At 50.4% G+C, this 21,504-nt stretch overlaps 1 protein-coding gene across 18 annotated transcripts in view; it reads right to left on the bottom strand.

Moving 5' to 3' along the window:
• The window catches only part of TCF4 (transcription factor 4), a 170,425-nt gene that overhangs the window by 15,310 nt on the left and 133,611 nt on the right, over positions 1-21,504 (bottom strand). For 14 of the 18 annotated variants that reach the window (XM_082075361.1, XM_082075365.1, XM_082075362.1 and 11 more), the window contains 7 exons: positions 16,855-16,960; positions 15,354-15,487; positions 12,829-12,961; positions 8,337-8,404; positions 7,222-7,300; positions 5,076-5,152; positions 3,310-3,513 (listed from right to left, as the gene is read on the bottom strand). In XM_082075361.1, coding sequence (XP_081931487.1) covers positions 3,310-3,513; positions 5,076-5,152; positions 7,222-7,300; positions 8,337-8,404; positions 12,829-12,961; positions 15,354-15,487; positions 16,855-16,960 — 801 coding nt within the window. Of the gene's footprint in view, positions 1-3,309; positions 3,514-5,075; positions 5,153-7,221; positions 7,301-8,336; positions 8,405-12,828; positions 12,962-15,353; positions 15,488-16,854; positions 16,961-17,610; positions 17,793-21,504 lie in introns of those variants that run through there. The other 4 variants (XM_082075356.1, XM_082075359.1, XM_082075352.1 and 1 more) reach the window with 4 other exon arrangements.

A 21,504-nucleotide genomic window follows, 5' to 3' on the forward strand; every position in this document is an offset into this window, starting at 1 on the left:
GAGGCCAAGCTAAATTACAATCTCGACTTTCCTTTTGTGAATTCTCAGCGACTGCCACACAGCAAAACAATGTCTGCTTCGTGCTCATTTTACTGCGAAGGGGAGAGGAGATGGATCGAAGGGAGCTGCAGAAAAAGCACCTTTTACCTCTCGCAGCCTTTCCCCAGACCATTCGCACTTAACATTTTGTGTCCTTTGGAATCCGCAAAGTCACGGCTTTTAATGCTATTTTACCCACGCCGGAGCCGCTTTTAGCGACGTTTCATTTAACGAGGAGCAGAGCCTGCCCCAAGAATATCAAAAAGAAGCAAAACCCTCCTTATTTTCCTTTCTCAGGTGCTGCATTTCAACAACCGACGTTACATTTTAATAACCTGAAGTAACAGGAATTCGGGGCGTTGTATGCGGTCACGTTGAAGGGGAGAACTGTCCGGTCAATGGGAGCTGGGTAAGGACACCTGAAAATCAACGTGGGGGAAGCAGGAGACAGCTGGGATGCTTTAATAACGGCCAATCTGGGTCGTGAGAGCTCTGGGTGATGGTCAGGCTTGGGTTAGACATAAAACCCAAGGGAGAATTCTGAGGGTTTGGGACGGCCCTGCTGAATAAATCCCAAACACTGGACGCTCATTATTGTATAATCACCTAACCCACCGTCCCCAGCAAGCAGCGGGGATGTGGTAATTATGGAATAATTGGCCACCAGAAGAAGCTCCTTCCTTCCTCACACTTGGCCATCAAAGTTCGCCGTTCTTTTTCTTCTTCCCTTGCCAAAAGAGAAAAGGAGGAATCCCGCCTGAACCCCGTCAAATCAAACTCGAAATGTTTGCATTTTCCAGATGATGTCTAATCCTATTTGGAATGCTTCTGAACATTTGGCCTTGATTACATCGTGGAGCACCGAATTTCACAGGTCATTGTGTGTTGAATAAAAAGTATTTCTTTTTGTCAGGTTCACTGAATGTCCCCTTGTTCTTTAATTATAAGGCGGGATGAATAGGAGAGCTAGATTTACCTTCTCTATGCCGCCCATTATTCTATGCACCTCTATTATGTCTCCTCATTCATCTCCTTTCTAAACAAAATCAGCGCAATCTGTTCGGGCTCCCTTCACATGAAAATCCTGCCACGCTCGCAACCCTTCCTGCTGCTCTTTGAGACGGGAAACCAAACCACAACACAGGGAACGTACATACATGTATGCATATGGAATTATACACCCACAGCGTATACCATCACTCCATCATTTGGGTGCGCCTTTCCAATTCCATGGGCTTTTGGGCTTGTTTTTCGGGACTCTTGCACACTGAGGAGCAGTTTCCAGGCGGCTCCAGCAGAGGCACACGCTCTGCTCCCGACATGGATGGTTCATTGCAATTCCTTCTCCTAATCTGCCCTGCCCTTAGGCCGCGGGATGAGCCGGGATCAAGCCCAGTCCTCCCTGCCCTGCCCTTAGGCCGCGGGATGAGCCGGGATCAAGCCCAGTCCTCCCTGCCCTGTCCTTAGGCCGCGGGATGAGCCGGGATCAAGCCCAGTCCTCCCTGCCCTGTCCTTAGGCCGCGGGATGAGCCGGGATCAAGCCCAGTCCTCCCTGCCCTGCCCTTAGGCTGCGGGATGAGCCGGGATCAAGCCCAGTCCTCCCTGCCCTGCCCTTAGGCTGCGGGATGAGACGAGATCAAGCCCAGTCCTCCCTGCCCTGTCCTTAGGCCGCGGGATGAGCCGGGATCAAGCCCAGTCCTCCCTGCCCTGTCCTTAGGCCACGGGATTAGCCGGGATCAAGCCCAGTCCTCCCTGCCCTGCCCTTAGGCCGCGGGATGAGCCGGGATCAAGCCCAGTCCTCCCTGCCCTGTCCTTAGGCCGCGGGATGAGCTGGGATCAAGCCCAGTCCTCCCTGCCCTGCCCTTAGGCCGCGGGATGAGCTGGGATCAAGCCCAGTCCTCCCAGCGCCGCACAGCAGCGACCGGCCCACCGATCTGCCCGTTCCCTTTCTCTTCCCACATTATTTTCCCCTCGTTTTAATTAACCTAAATAGCCTCAACCATCTGAAAATCCCAACTCTATTTCTGGAAGGCAATCGGAAGTATAAAGGCGAATGCCTGTGAATCCTGTTGGAGATTGCGCTGATCCAGTTCAGCTCTGCGTGTGCACAACTTCAGCGCTTCCCAACCGAGAACCGCTGCAGAACCCTTGTTTTTCATTCACTTCTGCTTTAAGATTTCTGTAGACTCATATGCATTATGTAAGCTACTCTTCCTTATTATTTTCCTGACATTAAAGAAGATTGAAGAGACAAGCTTTTCCTTTGCAAGAGAGAAAGCAACGGCAAAATATTTCCTCCGCAAAGTGCAAGACATCTGTCCTGGAGACCTGAGCGGTGCACGAAGAGCAAATTACAGACCTAATCCCATGGGCAGGCAGCAGTGACCGACCAGGGATGCGGGGACACGAGCTTGTGAACCCGAGGAGGGTCAGCAAAGCCCGGCTTTGTGCCCCGCTTAGTTCACACTGGAGAAGGGCCGTGTCATCCCGAGTGAAGCGCAGCCCGCAGCGAGCTCACCCAGCTCTAGCTTCTCCCCTCTCCCCCCGACTTTAAGCATGTGTTTAAAACAAGGACAGGATTAGCTACCGTTCCTTAAACCTCCAGCCCTGCATGCCAAAGCTGAGCCTTACAGTAAGAACTGCCCCCAGATTCCCAAGCCAGAGGTGGGTCCAGAGTAAAACGCAACACTGGTGACATCGTTTCGAAAGCAAAAAGGGACAAGCGTTTCAGGAGCCCTCAGCCAACCCAGGCTTCGTTAGCAAGGACAGTTAACGAGCAGCTGGGTACCAGTGACACCAAACGCTGAGGGCACAGCTGGGGACAAACAGCAATGGGGACACTCGCTGGCATCTCACGCGCATACACACATTTTGGTTGGAAAAGACCCTCAAGATTGAGTCCTGACCTTAATGTCCCACGTCCCTGAGAACCTCACCTGTGTGTATTTCCAACCCCTCCAGGGCTGGTGACTCCAGCACTGCCCTGGGCAGCCTGTTCCAATGCCCCACAGCCCTTTGGGGAAGAAATTGTTCCCCAGATCCAACCTCAACCTCTCCTGGCGCAACATGAGGCCTCATACTGTTGCTGGTTACTTGGGAGGACAGGTCAACCCCTCCATGCTCCACCTTGCGGGCAGTTGTAAGAAGGTCTCCGCTCAGCTTTCTGTCCTCCACAGCCACACAGCAGCTCGCACGCACACCCCGCCCAAGGGAAAAGCAGCATTGTCCCCGCAGATACGCACAGCCCGGTACGGAGAAGCCAGGACTCACCATGAGCGAGTGGCGGTTGGCGGAGAGCAGGCCGGTGCCGTAGCCGGAGCCCAGCCCGGCCATGGCTCCGTTGTGCGAGGGCCCTATCAAGCCGTGCATGTCGGCGTGGCCGCCGGGCATGGCGGTGGCGGGGCCCACGGCGTGGTTGCGCAGGACGTGGATGGCGTCGTCCAGCCGCTCCAGGCGGTCCTCGATCCGGCTCTGCTGTGGGGACACACGGAGCGGGAAGAGCATCAGCAGGCGCCGGGCACCGGGCGCTGCCCGGCGTGCGTGGGACGGCACCGACAGCCCGTCCTCCCTTCTCAACCCCTTGCTCTTTAGTTCTCTTGCTTTGGGCCTTTTGGTTCGTTTTGGTTTCTATTTCTTTTCTGTGTTTCCCTCAGGTAACATTTAGAGTAGCGTTGCGGGGAAGGAGAGAGCATGGTTAACACGAGTACAGCTTTGATTTTCATGGGCAAAACAGGTTCAATGATTCCTCATGAACATAATCATTACAGTACATATGTTGCCCTCTGTGTCTTTGAAAAGTTTTAGTGATACTTAAAAAAATAATAATAATAATAAAATAAAAAAAAGAAGTAGAAGTAAAGAAACAAATATACCTCTGATCATAATCAATCTCTGACCGGGATTTTCCTCCCCCCGTCTAATCCCAGGATCACACACAAGGAGAAACTACCAGGTCCTACGGCTGAGGGTTCACCCGCCCGTCGCACAGGACGTGTCCGTGTGTCCTGCTTTGGAACGACCCGTCTGCGGACCGGGGAACCTCAACTCTTTGCTCTTTCCTTAAGTACAAAGGGGGAAGCTCACAAGGACCGTCCTGAAGCACTGGGGAACCTGAGCTGCAAACAGGATTAGGCAGAGCTGCTGGATCTCTAAACCAACCCATTGCTCTCCAAATAACTAAAAAACGTCCAGAAGACAGAGAGCCTAGAAAATATCGCAGTCAATCATGAGAAACATTTCTGTATCGGGGCAGGAAAAACAGTCCATGCTGATTCCTGACCCTGGCAAACTGCTAACGAAGCCAACAGGAGCACGGTATCGCCCGCTCCACGGGTTAAATGCTGCCCTCTCGGCAATTAGCTGATTGCTTTGTTCTTAAGGAAACTTGGAAGCTCTAGCGCTACGTGTTTGACACCCGACAATATGTCAGGCATTGCACACCGCTCAGTGAAACCACCTGAGACCAACAACCAACCGAGAAGAGGGAGCCGGAGGACACGGGGCTTCGTGCAGTTCTCCTCTGTCCTACCGTGCCTTGGGCCAGCTCCGGCTCTCGCTTGCCCCTCCATGAAGGAAGGCACCAAGTCTTACTGACACCTCTTAACCCTCTCTGCCACATGAGCATTTAGGAGCAGCTTGGCCGGGTAAGCTCAGCTTGCTGGTGCTTCCCAGGGAGAGATGCGAGCGATGGGCCAACATCCTGCATGACAGCCCCACGGCTTTCTGCTCCCCTTTGCTCCTCAACCTATTCCATCCACCTGCTCAGCAGCCCCTTCTTTTTGTGGTCCTCGCTCCCCTTTTCAATAGTTTCAACACAACACCCCCGGTGGAATAGGAGACCCTGGCCAGCAGCACCTCAAAGCGCATCACGGATCTCCAGAGCACCCATGAGACAAATTGAGAGGTGGGAAAATCAAGCCCGAGGGCCTAAGTGGTCACTAGCGAAATGAAAACCTGTGTGTGAGAAGAATGGATGAGAAATGGAAAGAACAGCAAGTAAAATACTGAGGCAGAGGAGGTCACCAATCAAAACATACCAAAGAGTGTAAGGGACCTTCATAATTGGGAGATGATGACGCTTGACCTCCATTTCTAGACCAAACAGCTGTGCCTGCTAATAGTAAAATCGGAATTACCATTAGAACTATGCAAACAAAAATGTCTTTCAAACTTTTTGGACAGTTTTGTAGACACGTAAATGCCGTATTCCAGATAGACTATAGAGCAGACATATGGAGAACTTCCAAAATACACACGGATGGAAAAAAAAAAACGAAAAAGAAAGGTATTTAGTAGCGAAGCACACAGATGCAGGCCACAGAGCTGCTCCGCGTACAGGGCCGCATTCATCGCAGCTCAGCGAGGAGCAAACGTGGCGCTGGCGGATGGAGGAGCCACAGACAACACGCTCCACGCCGCCCATGACCTCGTCCCACCAGCCAACTTACAAAATCTTTAATAAAATCATAATACTACTAATAAAAAATGGCGAGTGAAAGCACCGCACGCAACATTCACGTATAGGCCGATAAGGTTTGTGCTCTCTCGGGGCCAAAACCTTCTGGTTTGTATCCGCTGCTCTAATCCTGCTCCTGTTGCCGTGGGGAGAAAAGGGGTCCCGCTCCCCGCAGCCCTTCCGAGGCAACCACGGGGAAAATAAGGCCTTTTTTAAAGTATTTTCCCAACAGCTTTTATATATATATATATATATATATATAGCACAACGCTTAGATAATTTATACCACTCTTTCGAACGAGTGATCTCCTGAAGGATCCCGAAAAGCGGGGTTAAGCATTTGAGATGGCGCTATCAGGATTTGACCCGTGCTGTCTACACCGAGCGGCGCTTGCTTGGACTGGCACAGCCCAGGGTGGAACTCATGGCAATCTGGTTTTAGGCTCCCACAGTTCAGATTTTGTTTTCTCATAAAAGTCAAAATTATGCCAGTTCTAATTAAAACTTAAATCTTCCCTTCTCTGGTCCCCATGGAGCATTTAGTTGAGGTTTTGCTACAGCACTGAGCTGCGATCTTTACTTTTGAAACGGTTTTTAACTTGATATCCTTGAGGGAAAGCGTCTTGCATGCTCAACGCTTTCAGCTCCTATTTAAATGCACTTATAGTCCTTATTTGTATTTATTTTGACACTGGGTTCTCCCTCTTTCCCTGCAGAGCCTGCAGCAAGCCCAGCAGCCCAAACTGAAATGGGCCCTTTCATTGGGAAGCACCTTGTGAAGAGAAACGCAGCCCCAGTGCTGGGGGTGCTAAAATTGTGGCCAAAATCAGGGCATTTTGGGAGTTGCGGGACCCCACTCCAAGCTCTGACAGGCCGGGTGGTCGCTCTGTCCCCTGTTGGGGTGGCTTTGTGGGGACGCTCGCTGTGTGTCGCCCCAATGTGACGTGTTCCTTCAGTGCGACAGAGGTACACGCGGCGTCCCCGCCTCCTGAGCCTCCACAAGCCTCTCATCCCTCCTCCCAAAAGGGTTTTGTCCCTCCAGGTCTGTGTCTCTGTGGCTGGGGCATCACTTTGCAGGATGACGAGCCCAGGAGCTCCTTCCACCCCTGTCCCGCTCCTCAGGGCCCATGGACAACGAGGGATGAATCTGCCCTGTGGGAACTCGGCGGCCTCGGCTGCCTTTTAGGACTCCTGGTGAGGTTAAAAGCATCCAGGGCTCATGCAAAGAGGATATTGGGGGGTTTTGGGTTCCTTGGGCTCTAGATCTTGCCTCAAGAGGCCTTCTCCGAGGCGCCAGCGTGCGCTGCGCGGGAGGAGAAGCCTGACGCTCCAGCTGGAAGGTCTCAGCTTTAAGAAATCCGAATTATATCCAGGGAAACATTTAAAACACCTGATGCTCATGAGAACTACCCTGGGCCTTCTGGGTCTTTTCAGTTTAGGCTGTTATTAGGAAAGCAGGTTTAGTTCAAATGCGCAAAATGTACAAAATCAACTGGGGCTCAGTGTGGCCGGAGACGGATTCTACAGATCAGCCCTGGGAATGTCCGAGGAGGTGTGGGCTGCCACCAGGGCCTGGATGTCCCCGCACGGGGACAATCTCTGCGCCCATGGGGACTGCAGGGCCACGACCATGGGGCTGCAAGGACCTGCTCCCCGTGCTCCACCAGGGAGCTCCTACCAAAAAACACCCTGAACCGTTCAGTAAAATAGAATCGTAACAACAATACCTGAGAGAGAAGGGGGAGAACCAACAGGAGTTGAAGGATTTGATGAAAAGCTGTTGTTGGTGTGATCTGGAGAATAGATCTTTAAAAGATGATACAGAATTAATCTAAAGCCATCACAAACTGATGCAGAAAGAAATATGGAATTCTTATGCATTCAGTTCATTTAAATGAAAGCAGGACAGGTTAAAAAGCCTCTTATTCAAATATTAATACTTTTATAAAGACAAAACTGTATTAGACGCAGGAAGCTAGACAACAGACCCCTTTTGATGGGAACAGACACTAGCCAATTAAGCGATGGTTTCTGATCGTCACGTGGATCTGCTATGGTACATCTACCCATTTTCATTGCATAGGCTGCTTTACAAGTGAGTGTCACTGAACAAGGTGTCCCCGCTCGTGCCATTTGTCAGGGCACCACTTCAAAGTGGATTCTGTACTGTATCGGTTCTTTCAGGCAAACTAGAGTTGGACTTTTCGCCTTTTTTTTTCATTTTATTTTTTAATGAAGCATGGAAGAATATGCAAAAAAAATATATAGATATATTAACTCTCATGAGAACTCAATGGAACCCACTCTGCCCAGAAAATAACTCTAGTGGTCCTTATTAAAATCAGCCCGTGCCAAGCGGTACCGCGGCAATAGCGGGGGCACGGCGGGTTGGAGTCCAGTGTGGAGCCGCCAAACCGCCGCGTCCCCGCTACCGGGTACGAGCTGGGAACCGCTGACTCTAACAGCAACCACAGGGACCGAATAGGTGGAAAGTGCCACGGAAAGCGCAAATCTAGCAGCAAATTCCAAAGGAATCCCGTTTGCGGGCGGCTGGGGAGTCGTCCCGCCGTTCTGCTCAGCCCTAGGGAACGGGGGGACAGACTGACGGCCGCGGCTCCCCGGAAAGCCGGCCCCTCTTCCCAGCTCTACTCTACACTAAATGAAGCCTCAAAGGTTTCAACCCCCATCTTGCACTGCTCGCTCAACGTTTCGCTCGCCAGTGACTCCGCGACCGGATCTCTCCCGTTTTGCTGTGCATCTTGGACTCCAAGCGTCCCGCTCTGATTCAATGTCACACTTTGAAAAGGGTAAAAGGTGTATTCCAAAGTAAATGTTTCCTTACAGAGGCGAGTGCTTTCCCCAGCGCGTCCCCGGTCTGCGAGCTGCCGGCCGCCCCGCTTCCTCTGTTGGCTGCAAAACAGGAGACTCCACGTCAAATCAGGTACCAAGACACCGTCGACTTCTATTCCTGGTCCACTTACTCATTACTTAATTACATTTTAATGCTAATTACATCAAATTAATCTTTAATTGCCATTAATTTGTTTGCTAAGGTAGATATCAAACACATTCGTGCTCCGTTTTTGCAGATAAAATATAAACTTGACATGCTGGTTTTTTTTTTTAAATATACGGCTTATTTGATAGCAGTTGGCCAAACGGATTGACTTCTTCTGAACAAAGGGCTTCTAATAGTAAAAGATGCTCAAAGGTATGGAAAATAGGTGCTCTGGGATGTGCAAATCCACTCTAACAAGGGTTTTCCTTGGATACTCTAAGCACCCATATATAACAGGGCAATATTTCACATATAAAACGGATTGCGTGTTCTCCTCACTTGCCCCATGACCCTGGTCTTTTGTATACTCTCCAATGCATGTTTTAAAGACGTTACTGAATTCCGTATGGACCTTTCAAAAATGTTCCTATTGACTTCACTTGAACATTTCATGAGTATTTAATGAAATGATTTTTTATACCTCTAAGGTGATGGGCTTGTACCTTTTATATAAAAGCTGGGGATGGGGACCAAACTGCCCGTGTTTGCACCACAATGGACAAGCACAGGCGCTTTTTTGGTCATTAATAATATTAAAACCACCCTCTGAGTTTCACCCCCGTATTATTCAGTTAAATCTTCGGGGCATGGGAAGGAACGTGTGATCCCAGCTCGGTTTGAAATCAGGCGTTGAGATGTATAAAGATATATAAGGAAAGGTGAAGCCAGAGAGAAGAGGCGATGCCATCAGAGATGCAGCTTCTCGGGGTAATTTAACGCCGTAAATCACAACCCAAAGCTTTGTGCCTTGAATGATACCAGGCAGATGCCCAGAAATCCAGTTACTTCGCTCGAAAGTGAACTGCGAATCGAAATGTAAATCATGCGTTGTTTTTTCCTTCTTCTAAGTGAGTCTAACTGCATTACTGTAAAATGAAGTCCTGCATTTGGCCGTCTGAAGGCTGGTTGCTCCTAATGGGCTGAGCTGGACGGCTCCTGCGGGAGCAGCGAACGCAGCGACCGCTCCTGCTCCTACAAACCCGGCAGCGCCGCGTCCTTGTGTTCATTACCCCTAACGACAAAGGAATTCTTCAGATATACTCAATATGAAAGTATAGAATATATCAAATGAACCCTACCCATTCAAAGAAACCAACCGAAGGGTTGTTTTCCACTCGTGGCCAGTTAGATGGGGCAACCCGTTGCTTTAAGGTAGGCAAAGACCAAACAAACCAATAGATTTAAAAAGAACGGGGCGAATTCATGGAGAACATCCATCGGTGGCAAAATGGGCAAAGGAAGGTAAATACGGCACCTTCTGCGTGAAGGACCAAGATGTAAGTAGAGAGAGACCTGGAAGTGCTCGTGTCCCCAGAATAGCTCAGATTACTTACATTCAGCTAACTTTTCATATGTATGCTTTCATTTCTTGTATCACTAGCTATTCTACATGTGAACTGTGATTTGCTTTCGCCGTCATTCTGGTAACGACTGAAATCCGTATGTGACCTAAGAGAACTCTGAAGAAAGAACAGAAGCTGTTATTAAAGCTTTTTCAAGCCCATCAAGAAACAGGCACAACGAGGGAGAGCTGGTAGTAACGGGAGAATTCAAGGAAAAAAAAGGAGCATAGAAGAAATGCTAAAGAGATTATTTTCAGCTGCCCGGCCATGGGAGAGATGATATTTTACAAGGGATTAGTCAAAAATTGGCTCCAAGTGAAGCGTCAATGGAAAGGTTTTAAAATAAGGCAATACAAAGCAAAATAAAGAGCCAAATGAAGCTTCTAAGAGCTCTCAAGAAACTCAAACACACACTTGTTGAAGTGCAGAGTAAAAGTGGCTGCTTAGAGCAACCCAGGGCTGCAGGGAGGAAAGCAGAGAGATTTAAAACCTAATATTGAAAAAACAAGGCAAGATTAACGAAGAGCAATATCCCTATGGATAAACACAGCCCAGTGCACAACCAACGCTGCTTTTCTGGAGGCGAGCATGTCCAGCGAATTGAAATCAATTCAAAACCACGCTGAGCACATGGATAGAGGTGATTCTGTAAAGGGAAGAGATTTGCACTCTCAGCTTTCACCAAAACCACCTCCCAAAGGCTCTGGAAGAAAACGAACTATCTTCAGATAGCAGGAAGTGAGGATATTCTTGCAGATGCCGAAATTATTAGGAGAGAGATTACCAGAGCAGGAATGAACGATTCGCTTTGTAAGGGAGGAGAGTTACCAGGAAGACGGGACCGTTCCATAGAGGAGCTTTTGCTCGGAACAAGGACAGATGTTTTCAAGCTCTTACGCAAAACACTCAAGAGCTCAGTGCAAGGAACCCTGTGAATCTCCTCCAAATGCGCGGGGGCACGGTTCAGCCAAGACGTTGCCGCGTTGGGCTTTCATTCAATGAAGTATAAAGGTTTCAATTAACGAATCAATGATGGACGCAAGAGCAAGGGAACGCTTGAGGAAACTTGCAGGAAAAGGCGTGAGAGCAGGTGAGGTCCATCCCCATGGAGCAGATGGCTCCATGGCCAATGGGTCCGTGAAGAGCTGAGGAACGGGGCAGGGATGTCCTGGAGCTGCAGAAATGGCCAGGATCGCACTTGGCCACCAAATGTGTGAGAAGGGCAAGTTTGGGCATGATGCCGAAGACACAGATAACCTGGGAACGGGATTGAAAACGGGACTCGAAAACACAGCACCAAACCCATCGCTTCTACTGGTGACATATTTCCCCACTCCTAAGACAATTAATATGCTGAAGACATCGTGAAAGCCCGCGACCTTTTGATGGATTGATTGGAACTCTGTTGAAGAGCATGTTTATTGTTCCAGTTCATCTCCTCCAACTTTCTCAGCGTGTTTCTGCAAAGAACAATTCTGCTCTGGAAAGCGAGGGGACAGAATGATGAAGTGCAGCCTTTCCACGTCCTGCTGCTGGGATGCTGATTGTAAATCTGAACATTATTGAATAAACTTCCAGGAATCTGTATCTCAGCGAGTCTAATTCTAGCGAGCGAAGCATCTAGTGGAACCGATAGGCTGGAGCCTCCTATGAGACAATTCCAGCCAGACTGTTCATAGTTTAAACTGGAGCACAAACTCGCGCTGTTCTGAGGGAATGGTGCTTTCTGAAACAGACTGGAAATTATGTTCCTATGGAAAGAAGGGTGGAAAAACTTGCACCATCTCGGTATTCACGGCTGATGATCCTCCCGAATGATGAGGAAGTGACATCGCTGCATAAAAGCAATGATGTTATGGTGCGCGACAGGTCACCACCCTCCTGGAACCGGCGGCTTAATGTTCTTGTAGAATATACAGTGCGGTATTATGTGACTGCTGGGGTAATAAAATGACCGCGAAAGCTGTGCTGGACACTATTAAGACTTCTTTTGAGGGAGAAAGAGATTTTCCTGCGTCACGTGCACAGAGGCGGCAACGCGCTGGAAAGGAAGAACTCTCCACGGAATGGCAAGATTGAGCACAGAAATGCTATCCCGAAATGGGATCCATTCTTCTCAGACAGTGACAAATTAAGAAGAGCCTGTATTTAGTTTCTCCTTTGTTCAGAGACCTTGAAAAATATGATGCCCATGTGTTAATGTTTCAACCCACCCTCCATTCTTCCTGCATTAGTCCTGCTCGCAGTCATTCAATACAGAATCATGTGTGTAATCTGAAACATGTGGCCAGCGACGTGTTCCCTATTTACCAATTATTTCATTAGCTTTATTTGCTCTTTGAGATAGGGGCAAGCAGTATTTTTCTATTTCCTGTATTGAAGCACGAAGCGGTATTGGTCAAATATTTAAGGATGGAGAGGTATGCTCTTAATTCCCAGAGTGACTCTCCGCAGCGTCAGAGGCTCCTTCCCTACACGGTTCCACGTGTCGCCCACACCACGTGGAAACCCAGTGAAGAGCTGAAGGGGGTGAACGTCCTGATACGGAATTATCACCTCATGCGGCACTGCAGGCCATTAAATCGCTAAGGACGAGAAAACTAGTGGGATCACTTCGCTGGTGCAACGTCTTCCATAGGAACTCTGAGGCAAAGCGCTCTGCTGTGATATTTAATTCACAAAAAGTAGTAGTAAAATGCATAAGCAAAGGAGGCGAAGGTCAACTATGATGTATTACAATAAATAATACTTATTTCCATTAAATATTTGCTACCTCTCTGCACCTACTGGGCTGCTAAGCCAGTCCTTCCGCACACCGTGATATATCAGCGAATAACCCTCGGCCTTGGTCTCTTGGCACAGGGCGCCGGGGCGGGTCGGAGGGGGGGAACGGGAGGTGCTGGGGTGGCAGCGGCCCCCCCAGCCCGACTCACCCATGATGCTGTCCGTCCCGTTGGCAGGGGGCGTGCAAGAAGACGTGCTGTAGTGATTGGTGCCACTGCGGTGGAAGGTGGACATCGGAGGAAGACTGGAGTTGATGTCTGCTGAGGAGTGGGACGGGTAGCTCTGCAGCAACAAGGGTTACAAAAGGCAATGTTGTAGTTATTGAGAGCATGGAAGGCAGCGGGGTGCTCACGTTGCCCCAGTCGTTCTTCACCCGAGGAGACTCAGCGTACGCCTCTCTGATACGGATAAATATCCCCAGGGAGCATTTGGTGGCTGATGATGGAACCACCAAGACGTAATGAGAAGAAATGATGGAAGAAAACCGAGGTGGTGTATCAAGCCAAGCGTTCTGAGGGGGACAGGTAGCAGCTGAGAAGCCTTCCCAGGGACGCGGCAGAAACCCCACGCTGCTTCCAACACGGAAACCCAAGACGTGCAGCGCCGGGTCTACAAATGTGCCGTAAGGAAACACAGCGGCACCCAGAACTCACCGCGCTCCGTTTTCCCTCCCGCTGCAGCGCCTGCACGACAGACACGGGAAAACGTGACCGAGCGGGTTCTCCGACACGTGTCTGAGGGCCACACGGGACTGTGGGCGCTATGTGGCTGCACCAACACAAACCTTCACTCCCGGCACACGGGTCGAGGTTTTTGCGGAAAACTATAAACCTGGCTTACACAGAATCATTGATTGATTTTGGTTGGAAAAGACCTTTAAGATCATCGAGTCCAACCGTTAACACTGCCAAGCCCACAACTACACCCTGGCCCTAAAAACCTCATCTCCGCCTCTTTTAAACACTCCCAGCACATTAGTGCTGTAATGGGCGTAGGACTGTGTGCAGGCAGGTCTCACAATGTGCCCAGCTCCGGGTTTTCAAGACTCCATATGAGGCCTCCTGAGAAGCGCGGGAGCTGGAGATGCACAGCAGGACCTGGAGCTGAGATCAGTGCCAGAGCAGCTCTGTGCCCCAGGCTCTGCAGAGCAAGCTGCCCCAGAACATCCTCCCCACCTTTCACTTACTGCTGCAGGATTTCTCATCATGAAGTGCCAAGTAACCGAATACCTGAAGGTTATCTCGAAGAATGCAACCAGCACAGCCTAAATCTGTTTTTCCTATTCATGGAAAAACGACCATCAACTCTGACTGAGGTCTGAATAACATCTTTGACTCATAAACCGCCCCAGGACTGCAGCCCCAAACTGAAGTGGCTGCCATAGCAGAACTCAAGTCCTGGAGCTGATGGGAATTCCTGGAGCGGATGGGAATTCCTGGAGCGGATGGGAATTCCTCCTGGGATGGAGAAAGGAGGGAACGCGGAGCACTTGGCTCAAGAAGCCCCATGGCTGGGCCATGGCGTGTATCAAAGTGCTGGGTCGGGGTTTGCCCATTTCTCAGGAGACATCAAACCGCAGCTGCCAAACGTTGTAGGAAACCAGGGGATCTGAATACAGCGTCGAGAACTGTTCTCTGTATTCAATGCATCTACCTTGAAAATCACCGAGATGCCTGAGAGAGTGAAAATAACAACTAGTGGCTTTTCTTCCTTTCTTTTTCTATGTGTGTTTTCTCTGCAAGTGACTGACAAGCTCAAGCCACCTAATATATAGAAGGCTCAGCCATGCATAATTAACAATTAATACGAGCATCATCGGCACTAAACACCTGCCCCTTGAAATAGCAGCAGTGGTCCTCACCACCTCTGAAATTTAGGATAAATTTAATAATATCTACATACAAAACCATGTGGAGGCCTTTAGGTGGAACATCCCTACTTGTTTTACATTGCAGGAAAAGCCCCTGCGTGTTACAAACCCGAGACATTCAGAACGGAGCTAAACTTGAACACAAAGCCTGAGCTGGCACCAAGAGCCACCTCGTTCTGATGGATGAGCACCGGTGTAGATAACAAATGAGATTAAATGGGCTTTTAAAAGTTATGCTCCATTTTTATTATATATGCTTGTCACTTCAGAGCAACGTTACATTAAGTTTGCTTAGTGCCTTAATTATGCCTTTTATAAGGACATGATTAAGCAGTTTTTGAGGCAATTTCTTTTGCTTTTGACTTGCTATTAATGTCACATAGCAGCGTGCTAACCTCATTAAATGTGAGACTTTAAAGATTTGGTTTGCAAATTAATTTTCCATTTGCAAGAGTGAGCTTAGTTCTCCTCATTCCCCAAAAGATGCTCCTCCAAGACCTCGCAGCAGCGGAGCCTCCAAACCAGCCCTCCTCGTTACTCCTCCTTTTTAATGGGCTTCGAGAAGGAAAAGCACAAAAACACGACTTGTAGCGTTTCACACATTTTGAGAATTACTTCACTTTGGCCGTCTGGTTGTCACGTTACCTCTTACATAAATCAAACCCCAAACCGGAGTTGATGGAACGCAGTGGTATTTGCACATAATCAATTCAGCCGTGCTACCAGAACACCCCCGAGTGGCCCGAGCGGAGGAGGAGCCGGCGCCGTGTCCCCCGTGTCCCCCGTGGCCCCCGTGGCCCTTACCAAGCGGTCGTGCGGGTGCAGGCTGCAGTAGCTGCTGGACTGGGGGATGTGGGAGGAGTTGCCCAGCATCCCCCCGTAGCCGGGCTGGTTCATCCCGCTGGACGAGCTCCACGGGTCGCTGCTGTGGTGCCCATCTGCAACACACGAGGGGACAGCGCTGCCGCTAAGCCCGGCCCAAGCGCCCAAGCGGGGCTGCGGTGCTTCGGGGTGAAAATGAAGGCGGAATGGGAATACTCGTGGCGTCCTGCGATGCTTCGCTGCGTCGCTTAGGTGTGAAACTTCCCTGCTGCTTTAGCTCTGGAACTATAAACTCAGGAACATAAAGCCTGTTATAACAAATGTACTCAGAGACTGAAGTGTGACCATTGAGATGCTGAAGCCTGCAGAAGGAGGACGGGCTGAGGAGCGTGGAGAAGCCTCAGCTTGGTACATGAGCAGATAACCAGGTAACTCTTCCCTGAGGGGCAGCAGAGCTGCAAGAGGCACGTGGGCTGGGAAACCTGGTGGCTTTTGCCAACTGCAGGAGCCGCTCCAATAAAAAGTGATGATGTCTCACCTACAGCCCCGATCCCGCACTTCAAACAGCCCGGCAGCACCGGCCCGGCCGTTTGAACAGCCCTCCCACTCCCATTTATGTCTTCAATCTGCCAGGAGATAACATTTAAAAGCGCAGAAGGGCTGAGCGCTGCAAAGGGTAAATATTGGATATCATTAGAAGCCTATTAATCCCCAGCTTTAGAACTCCAGAGGAGTTGCATAGCAGGTTGCTCTTCGGGCGGTATTTATTCACGTTTGAAGCCAAGAGTTTTCTTTGCAGTCACGGTCCCTTTTTGCAAAGGGTGCGAAGCAGAAAGTGTCTGTATCTCTATACAGAATCAAATCCGCTCCCTTGCCCTGCAAATACTTCAGTCCTGCTGAATTAAACGCATTTACTTACCCTTTGCTTAGCTAAAGCAGAGCATATGTAGGAGTGTTCAAAAGCTAATTAGTACAAAAGATGAGTGTGTGGATCTTTCCAAACTCTAAGAATTTTATTGGGCAAGTTATACCGAATTTCATTGTACTTGCACCTAATCATATAACCCAGTAGCAGTGAATACACAAGAACAATTAGCCCAGCCTCAAATGAAAGAAAGGGCTTCGTTTTAAAATGGTTGCTCTAAACCCACACGCACACAAACACTGATACTTTGCGTGAGACAAAAACCTTTCTCGTTAACAAAATACAGCAAAGTGCATGCACAAATTTGCGGGCAGAAAATATGTGCTGGCAAAAAGCCGTCGGGAACCTGAGGTGATAAGAGGCTGGGAAGTTCTTGATTCGGCTGCTTAAGGATCAAAACAAGATGGGCAGAGACACAGCGGTCGAAGGAAGACGCACGGGTCTTCATTTTAACGGTAATGGAACAGACTACAAGATATTCCCGTGTGTCCCGACTACACAGAAACCAAAATACAAGCCCAGAAAAGACAAGATTTCCTGTAGAAAGCAGCGTCTTACCTTGCATGAAGAAGGAGCTGGGAAAAGTGCTGGCTGCTGGTTTGGAGGATGGATAACCCGGTGAATCCCTATTGTAGTCGGCAGTGCTTGCTGACGGGGCATAAACCTACGGCAAGAAAGCCTCGGTTAGTGCGAGTTTTTACCTTGCTCGGTATCAATCAGTTCACAACACAGCCTAATTCCTCTCTCGGAGCACAAAAACCCCACTAGATGTGTGACTGGAAAATAAATCTTAAGCTTCAAAAGAAACCCCCAGCCTGACATTTTCCAGCTTTAACCAAGGATATTCGCAAGGTATTTGTCAAAGTACGGATTTCTGTAAATAAAGTGAACAAACAGATGTACATATGTTCTTCCTAGAGCATTACGGAGCTTAAAATAAACAGCAAGCTGAAACAAAGCTGGTTTTCTCCTACACAAGCGTGCAGACTTTACCCACTTACAAATAAAACCGAAAGCACTGCGAGGCCGTCAAAAACTTTATTTCCCAAACTAAAAGAACAAAGCAAATAAACCCAGCATTATGTAGAGCGCTGAAAATTACAAACATATCTAGGGATATTAAATTCCCAGGAATCACGCTCTTTCCAGAGAAGCCCATTAAAAACCTGGATGTACACAAGACCACCAACGCATCGGGGGAAAACTCCTCCTTTTGCAGGGCTTGTTTGCCTGCGCAATAAACGGGCTACGTGTGCCAAACCCCTCATTTGCGGCCATGTGTTCGCTAAGCCGCCGGAGCCTCCCGCAACTCGCCTTTTCCTAAACACCCTTCTATTTCTCGCTTCGGTTTCGTCCGACCAGCATCTCAAAGCACAACCGAAGCAACGGCGGTCGCCGAGGCGAGGCGGGCGAGCGCGGCCGGTGCGGTGCGGTCGGCCCCGGCGCCGGCGCTTTGTGTCTGCTGGAGGTGCCGCTCTCCAGATGGTCAGGAAGACTGAAGCACTGTCATCTCCTTGATGAAAATGGATACCTTCCTGCCTCCATTTTGAAGCAGGCAGCAGATCACAACAATTGGCACGCCGCCTGTTCGCAGGTCACAGCCGGAGGGAAGGGAAAAAACCCAGCGGCGAAGCTCGGCCGAGCAAAGGGCTCGGCAGAAACACAGGAAAACAGCCCCAAATGAACGGCGGGGAGGACGGGGCCGAGGGTTTGAATGTCCCCGTGTGGCGTGGGGCTCGCTGGCACCGCAGCCCCGGTGTCGTCAGCCCGGACGTCACCACAGACAGGGCCAAATCAAAGCCTTGGTTTGTAACACGGCGCCTTCTGCCTCGGTGGAGAATGACGTGGGTGTGGGGGGCTCGGGAAATCATAGAAGGGGCACACAAGGATCATGGAGTCCAACCCCGTCGCCGCATAGGACAAGGGGGAATGCCCCCCGCCCACGGTGCAGTGCTGGGAGTGACCCCAGGAGACGACTGGGATGGTAAAACCAAAGACAAGGTGGCTCTGCACCCAAAACTGACCGCTCGGGGCCGGGGACAGCGGGTGGGATGGCACCGGCGCCACCGAACCCCCTTGGAACTGCCGCAGCCCCAGTGCCACCTCCGACACCTTCAGCGCCGCTGCTGGCAGAGCCGCTGTCCCCTTCACACAGAACCCCAGAATGTCAGGGGTTGGAGGGCCCTGGAAAGCTCACCCAGTGCACCCCCCCCATGGAGCAGGAACACCCAGATGAGGTTCCACAGGAAGGTGTCCAGGCGGGTTGGAATGTCTGCACAGAAGGAGACTCCACAACCCCCTGGGCAGCCTGGGCCAGGCTCTGCCACCCTCACCCCAAACAAGTTGCTTCTCATATTTAAGTGGAACCTCCTGTGTTCCAGTTTGCACCCATTGCCCCTTGTCCTGTCACTGGTTGTCACCAGAAGAGCCTGGCTCCATCCTCCTGACACTCACCCTTTCCATCTTGATCCCCATGAATGAGTCCCCCCTCAGTGTCCTCTTGTCCAGCTCCAGAGCCCCAGCTCCCTCAGCCTTTCCTCACACGGGAGATGCTCCACTCCCTCCAGCATCTTGGTGGCTGCGCTGGACCCTCTCCAGCAGTTCCCTGTCCTGCTGGAACTGAGGGGCCACAACTGGACACAAGATTCCAGGTGTGGTCTCCCCAGGGCAGAGCAGAGGGGCAGGAGAACCTCTCGGACCTACTGACCACCCCCTTCTAACCCACCCCAGGTCCCATTGGCTTCCTGGCCACAAGGGCCCAGTGCTGGCTCATGGTCACCCTGCTGGCCCCAGGACCCCCTTGGGCTGCAGAAAGGGTCACACCAGCTATGGGAGAACAACTCTGCGGAGATCAGAGAGGCTTTGAGCAAACAGAGCTGAATGTCTGAAAGATTAAAGACAAGAACACAGATGCACAGCATCACTGTGCCAGGGTATTAATGCACCAAAACATGTCTATTCTGCTCTATCACGACATCCTGCCCGGGTGAGCACGTCTTGCTCCTCTCCAAGCAGGTCCCTGCTGTCCCCTACCTGCTGCGCTCGAGGCCACCAGCCTCGCGTCAAAGTTTGCTGCATTTCAGAGGAAAAGCAGCCCAAAGTGGGCTTAGGAACAAGGTCACCCGCAGCTCCACAAGGGTGACCCCACAAGGGACCGCTGGGCGTGGGTGACCTCATCAGTGACCTCATCAGTGACCTCATCAGTGACGCAACGAGTCTTGCGCATCCCGACCTCCAGAGATGGGCCCTGGACTGCAAATAAAGATGAAGAACCCCCCTCCCATGTCCCCTGTCACCTCTCCCCGCTCAACCCAGCCCTCCTGCTCACAAAAATATACATTTATTCCAACCTAAAGCCTGGTTTTCACCATATTCCTGCAGCCACCATGCCTGACTGCTCAAGCGGCAAAGGGTCCCCTCCTGCCCACTGAAATGTGGCTCCGCACCTTAGGGGATCGGGGTGTTTTGGACCATTTTTAGCACCCCCAGGAGCAGGACGGGTGCTGGCGCTTGCCGAACGCCAGGAGAACCGGCCGAAATAAACGCCAGCTTATAAAGTGTCGTGTCACCGGGTTGAACTCTTCCTCGCCAAAGCCAGACACTCGATTGATTCCTCTGTTGGTCTCACAGTGAAACGAACCCGTTTTGCTGCGATGGGCTCAGCCCTACGAAGAGCTGGAGTGGAGCTCTGGTGTTATCCCATGAACTAACGCCACGCACGGAAACTCCTCTCGCATGAAAACGCGCACAAGTCTCCAGATGTGCTTCCATCTGCATCGTGGGGACCGCAGGATTTTCAACAGGCAATAAAGAGAGCGGAGGAGACAATTAACTGGATAAACAACCTCCCGACTGGGCCCTGTCTTTTTGTCATTCTTCCACAAAGTGATGCGTAGAAAAGCAAGAAGTGTATTATTTCATCACATTAATAATCTAGCCATAAATGTTTGCCAGATAATCTGACAAAGAAGGAATTGCACTGATAACCCCATTTAAAGAGAGATATAAATCATCCTAAGTGCTGATAAAGAAAACAACCCCATAACTTGATTCAAAATAGTAAACCGGGTTAAATTTATGGTACTGGTAAAAATTGTAATACCCTGTCTCCAAAAAGGCAAAAGAGAGTAAACCACAGATGTGTACAAGTGACCTTCTGATTTGAACAGAAAATATATTATAAAGATGTTAATATTCTTTAAAGAGCCCGAATTTAGAACAAAATCACTCTGACTCATGCTGGGAGGTTTGAAGAGCTGATGAATAATGATGTGGGAAAAACACGCCGTTCTGTAACACGACACGATTGAAAAGCCACCGCGTGGCTGCTGCTTTTGGGGAGCCTGCCCCCTCCTTCCAAACACCTTTTCCTCTTCGGTTCTGGAGGAAAAGTCGCTGTCCTGGGAATGTGTTGCCAGCATCTTTCGTTTTCCCATCTCCAGGCTGGGCTGAGCATCCCTGGGACCAGCCCACGGGGATGGAATCTCCCCTCAAACCGAACCGCGTCGGTGTGTCCCCACTTGTGAGATGCCATGGGACAGATGGGAGGGCATCCCTGCCATGCAATTAGGACAAATGGATTACCTGGCACGCGCGGCACAAACGTAAAGAACAGGCTGTAAACCAGAGCAGGGTATTTCCATACGCAGAGCAATCCACTTCAATACCTGCTCCACGGAAACATTTGCGAAGAGAATAAACCCATCAATCAGCAGCCCGGAGACTTTCAAATAGCCGGCGAAACTCCTCGAAAATGAAGATCTCAAAGAGAACATTTATTAAATTATAAGTGCATTACCAAATGGCGAAGCGGAGCGGCTATCGGAGCTGTCAGGAGGAATAAACCTGCTCGCTGGAACAAGCTGCTCCGCGTTAGCACGTGTGTCAGCTTCGCACAAAGGGAAAAACTCTTTTAAGCGAGGCCGTGGCCGAGCAGCCGCGGCACCGGCACCCGGCGGCTCCGTCACCGGGCTGCAACTGCCAGCCGAGGGCTGACGGACGCTGTTCGTGCTCTCGGTGTTGCGGGTTTTTCGGTCGCAGCCCATTTGGGGGTTGTGCTGCTCGGCACCCTGGGGACGCCTCAGCACAACCGGGGGACGGGAGGCCCGGCCCAGGCAGCACCGCGGCCCCGGTGCAGGGAGACGCTCGCACAGCAACGCTGAGAAAACCAAACCTTGAAAATCCAATTAAAACCAACATAAATCACCA

The sequence above is a fragment of the Streptopelia decaocto genome, assembly GCF_964273445.1.
Source record: "Streptopelia decaocto genome assembly, chromosome: Z".
NCBI lineage: Eukaryota > Metazoa > Chordata > Aves > Columbiformes > Columbidae > Streptopelia > Streptopelia decaocto.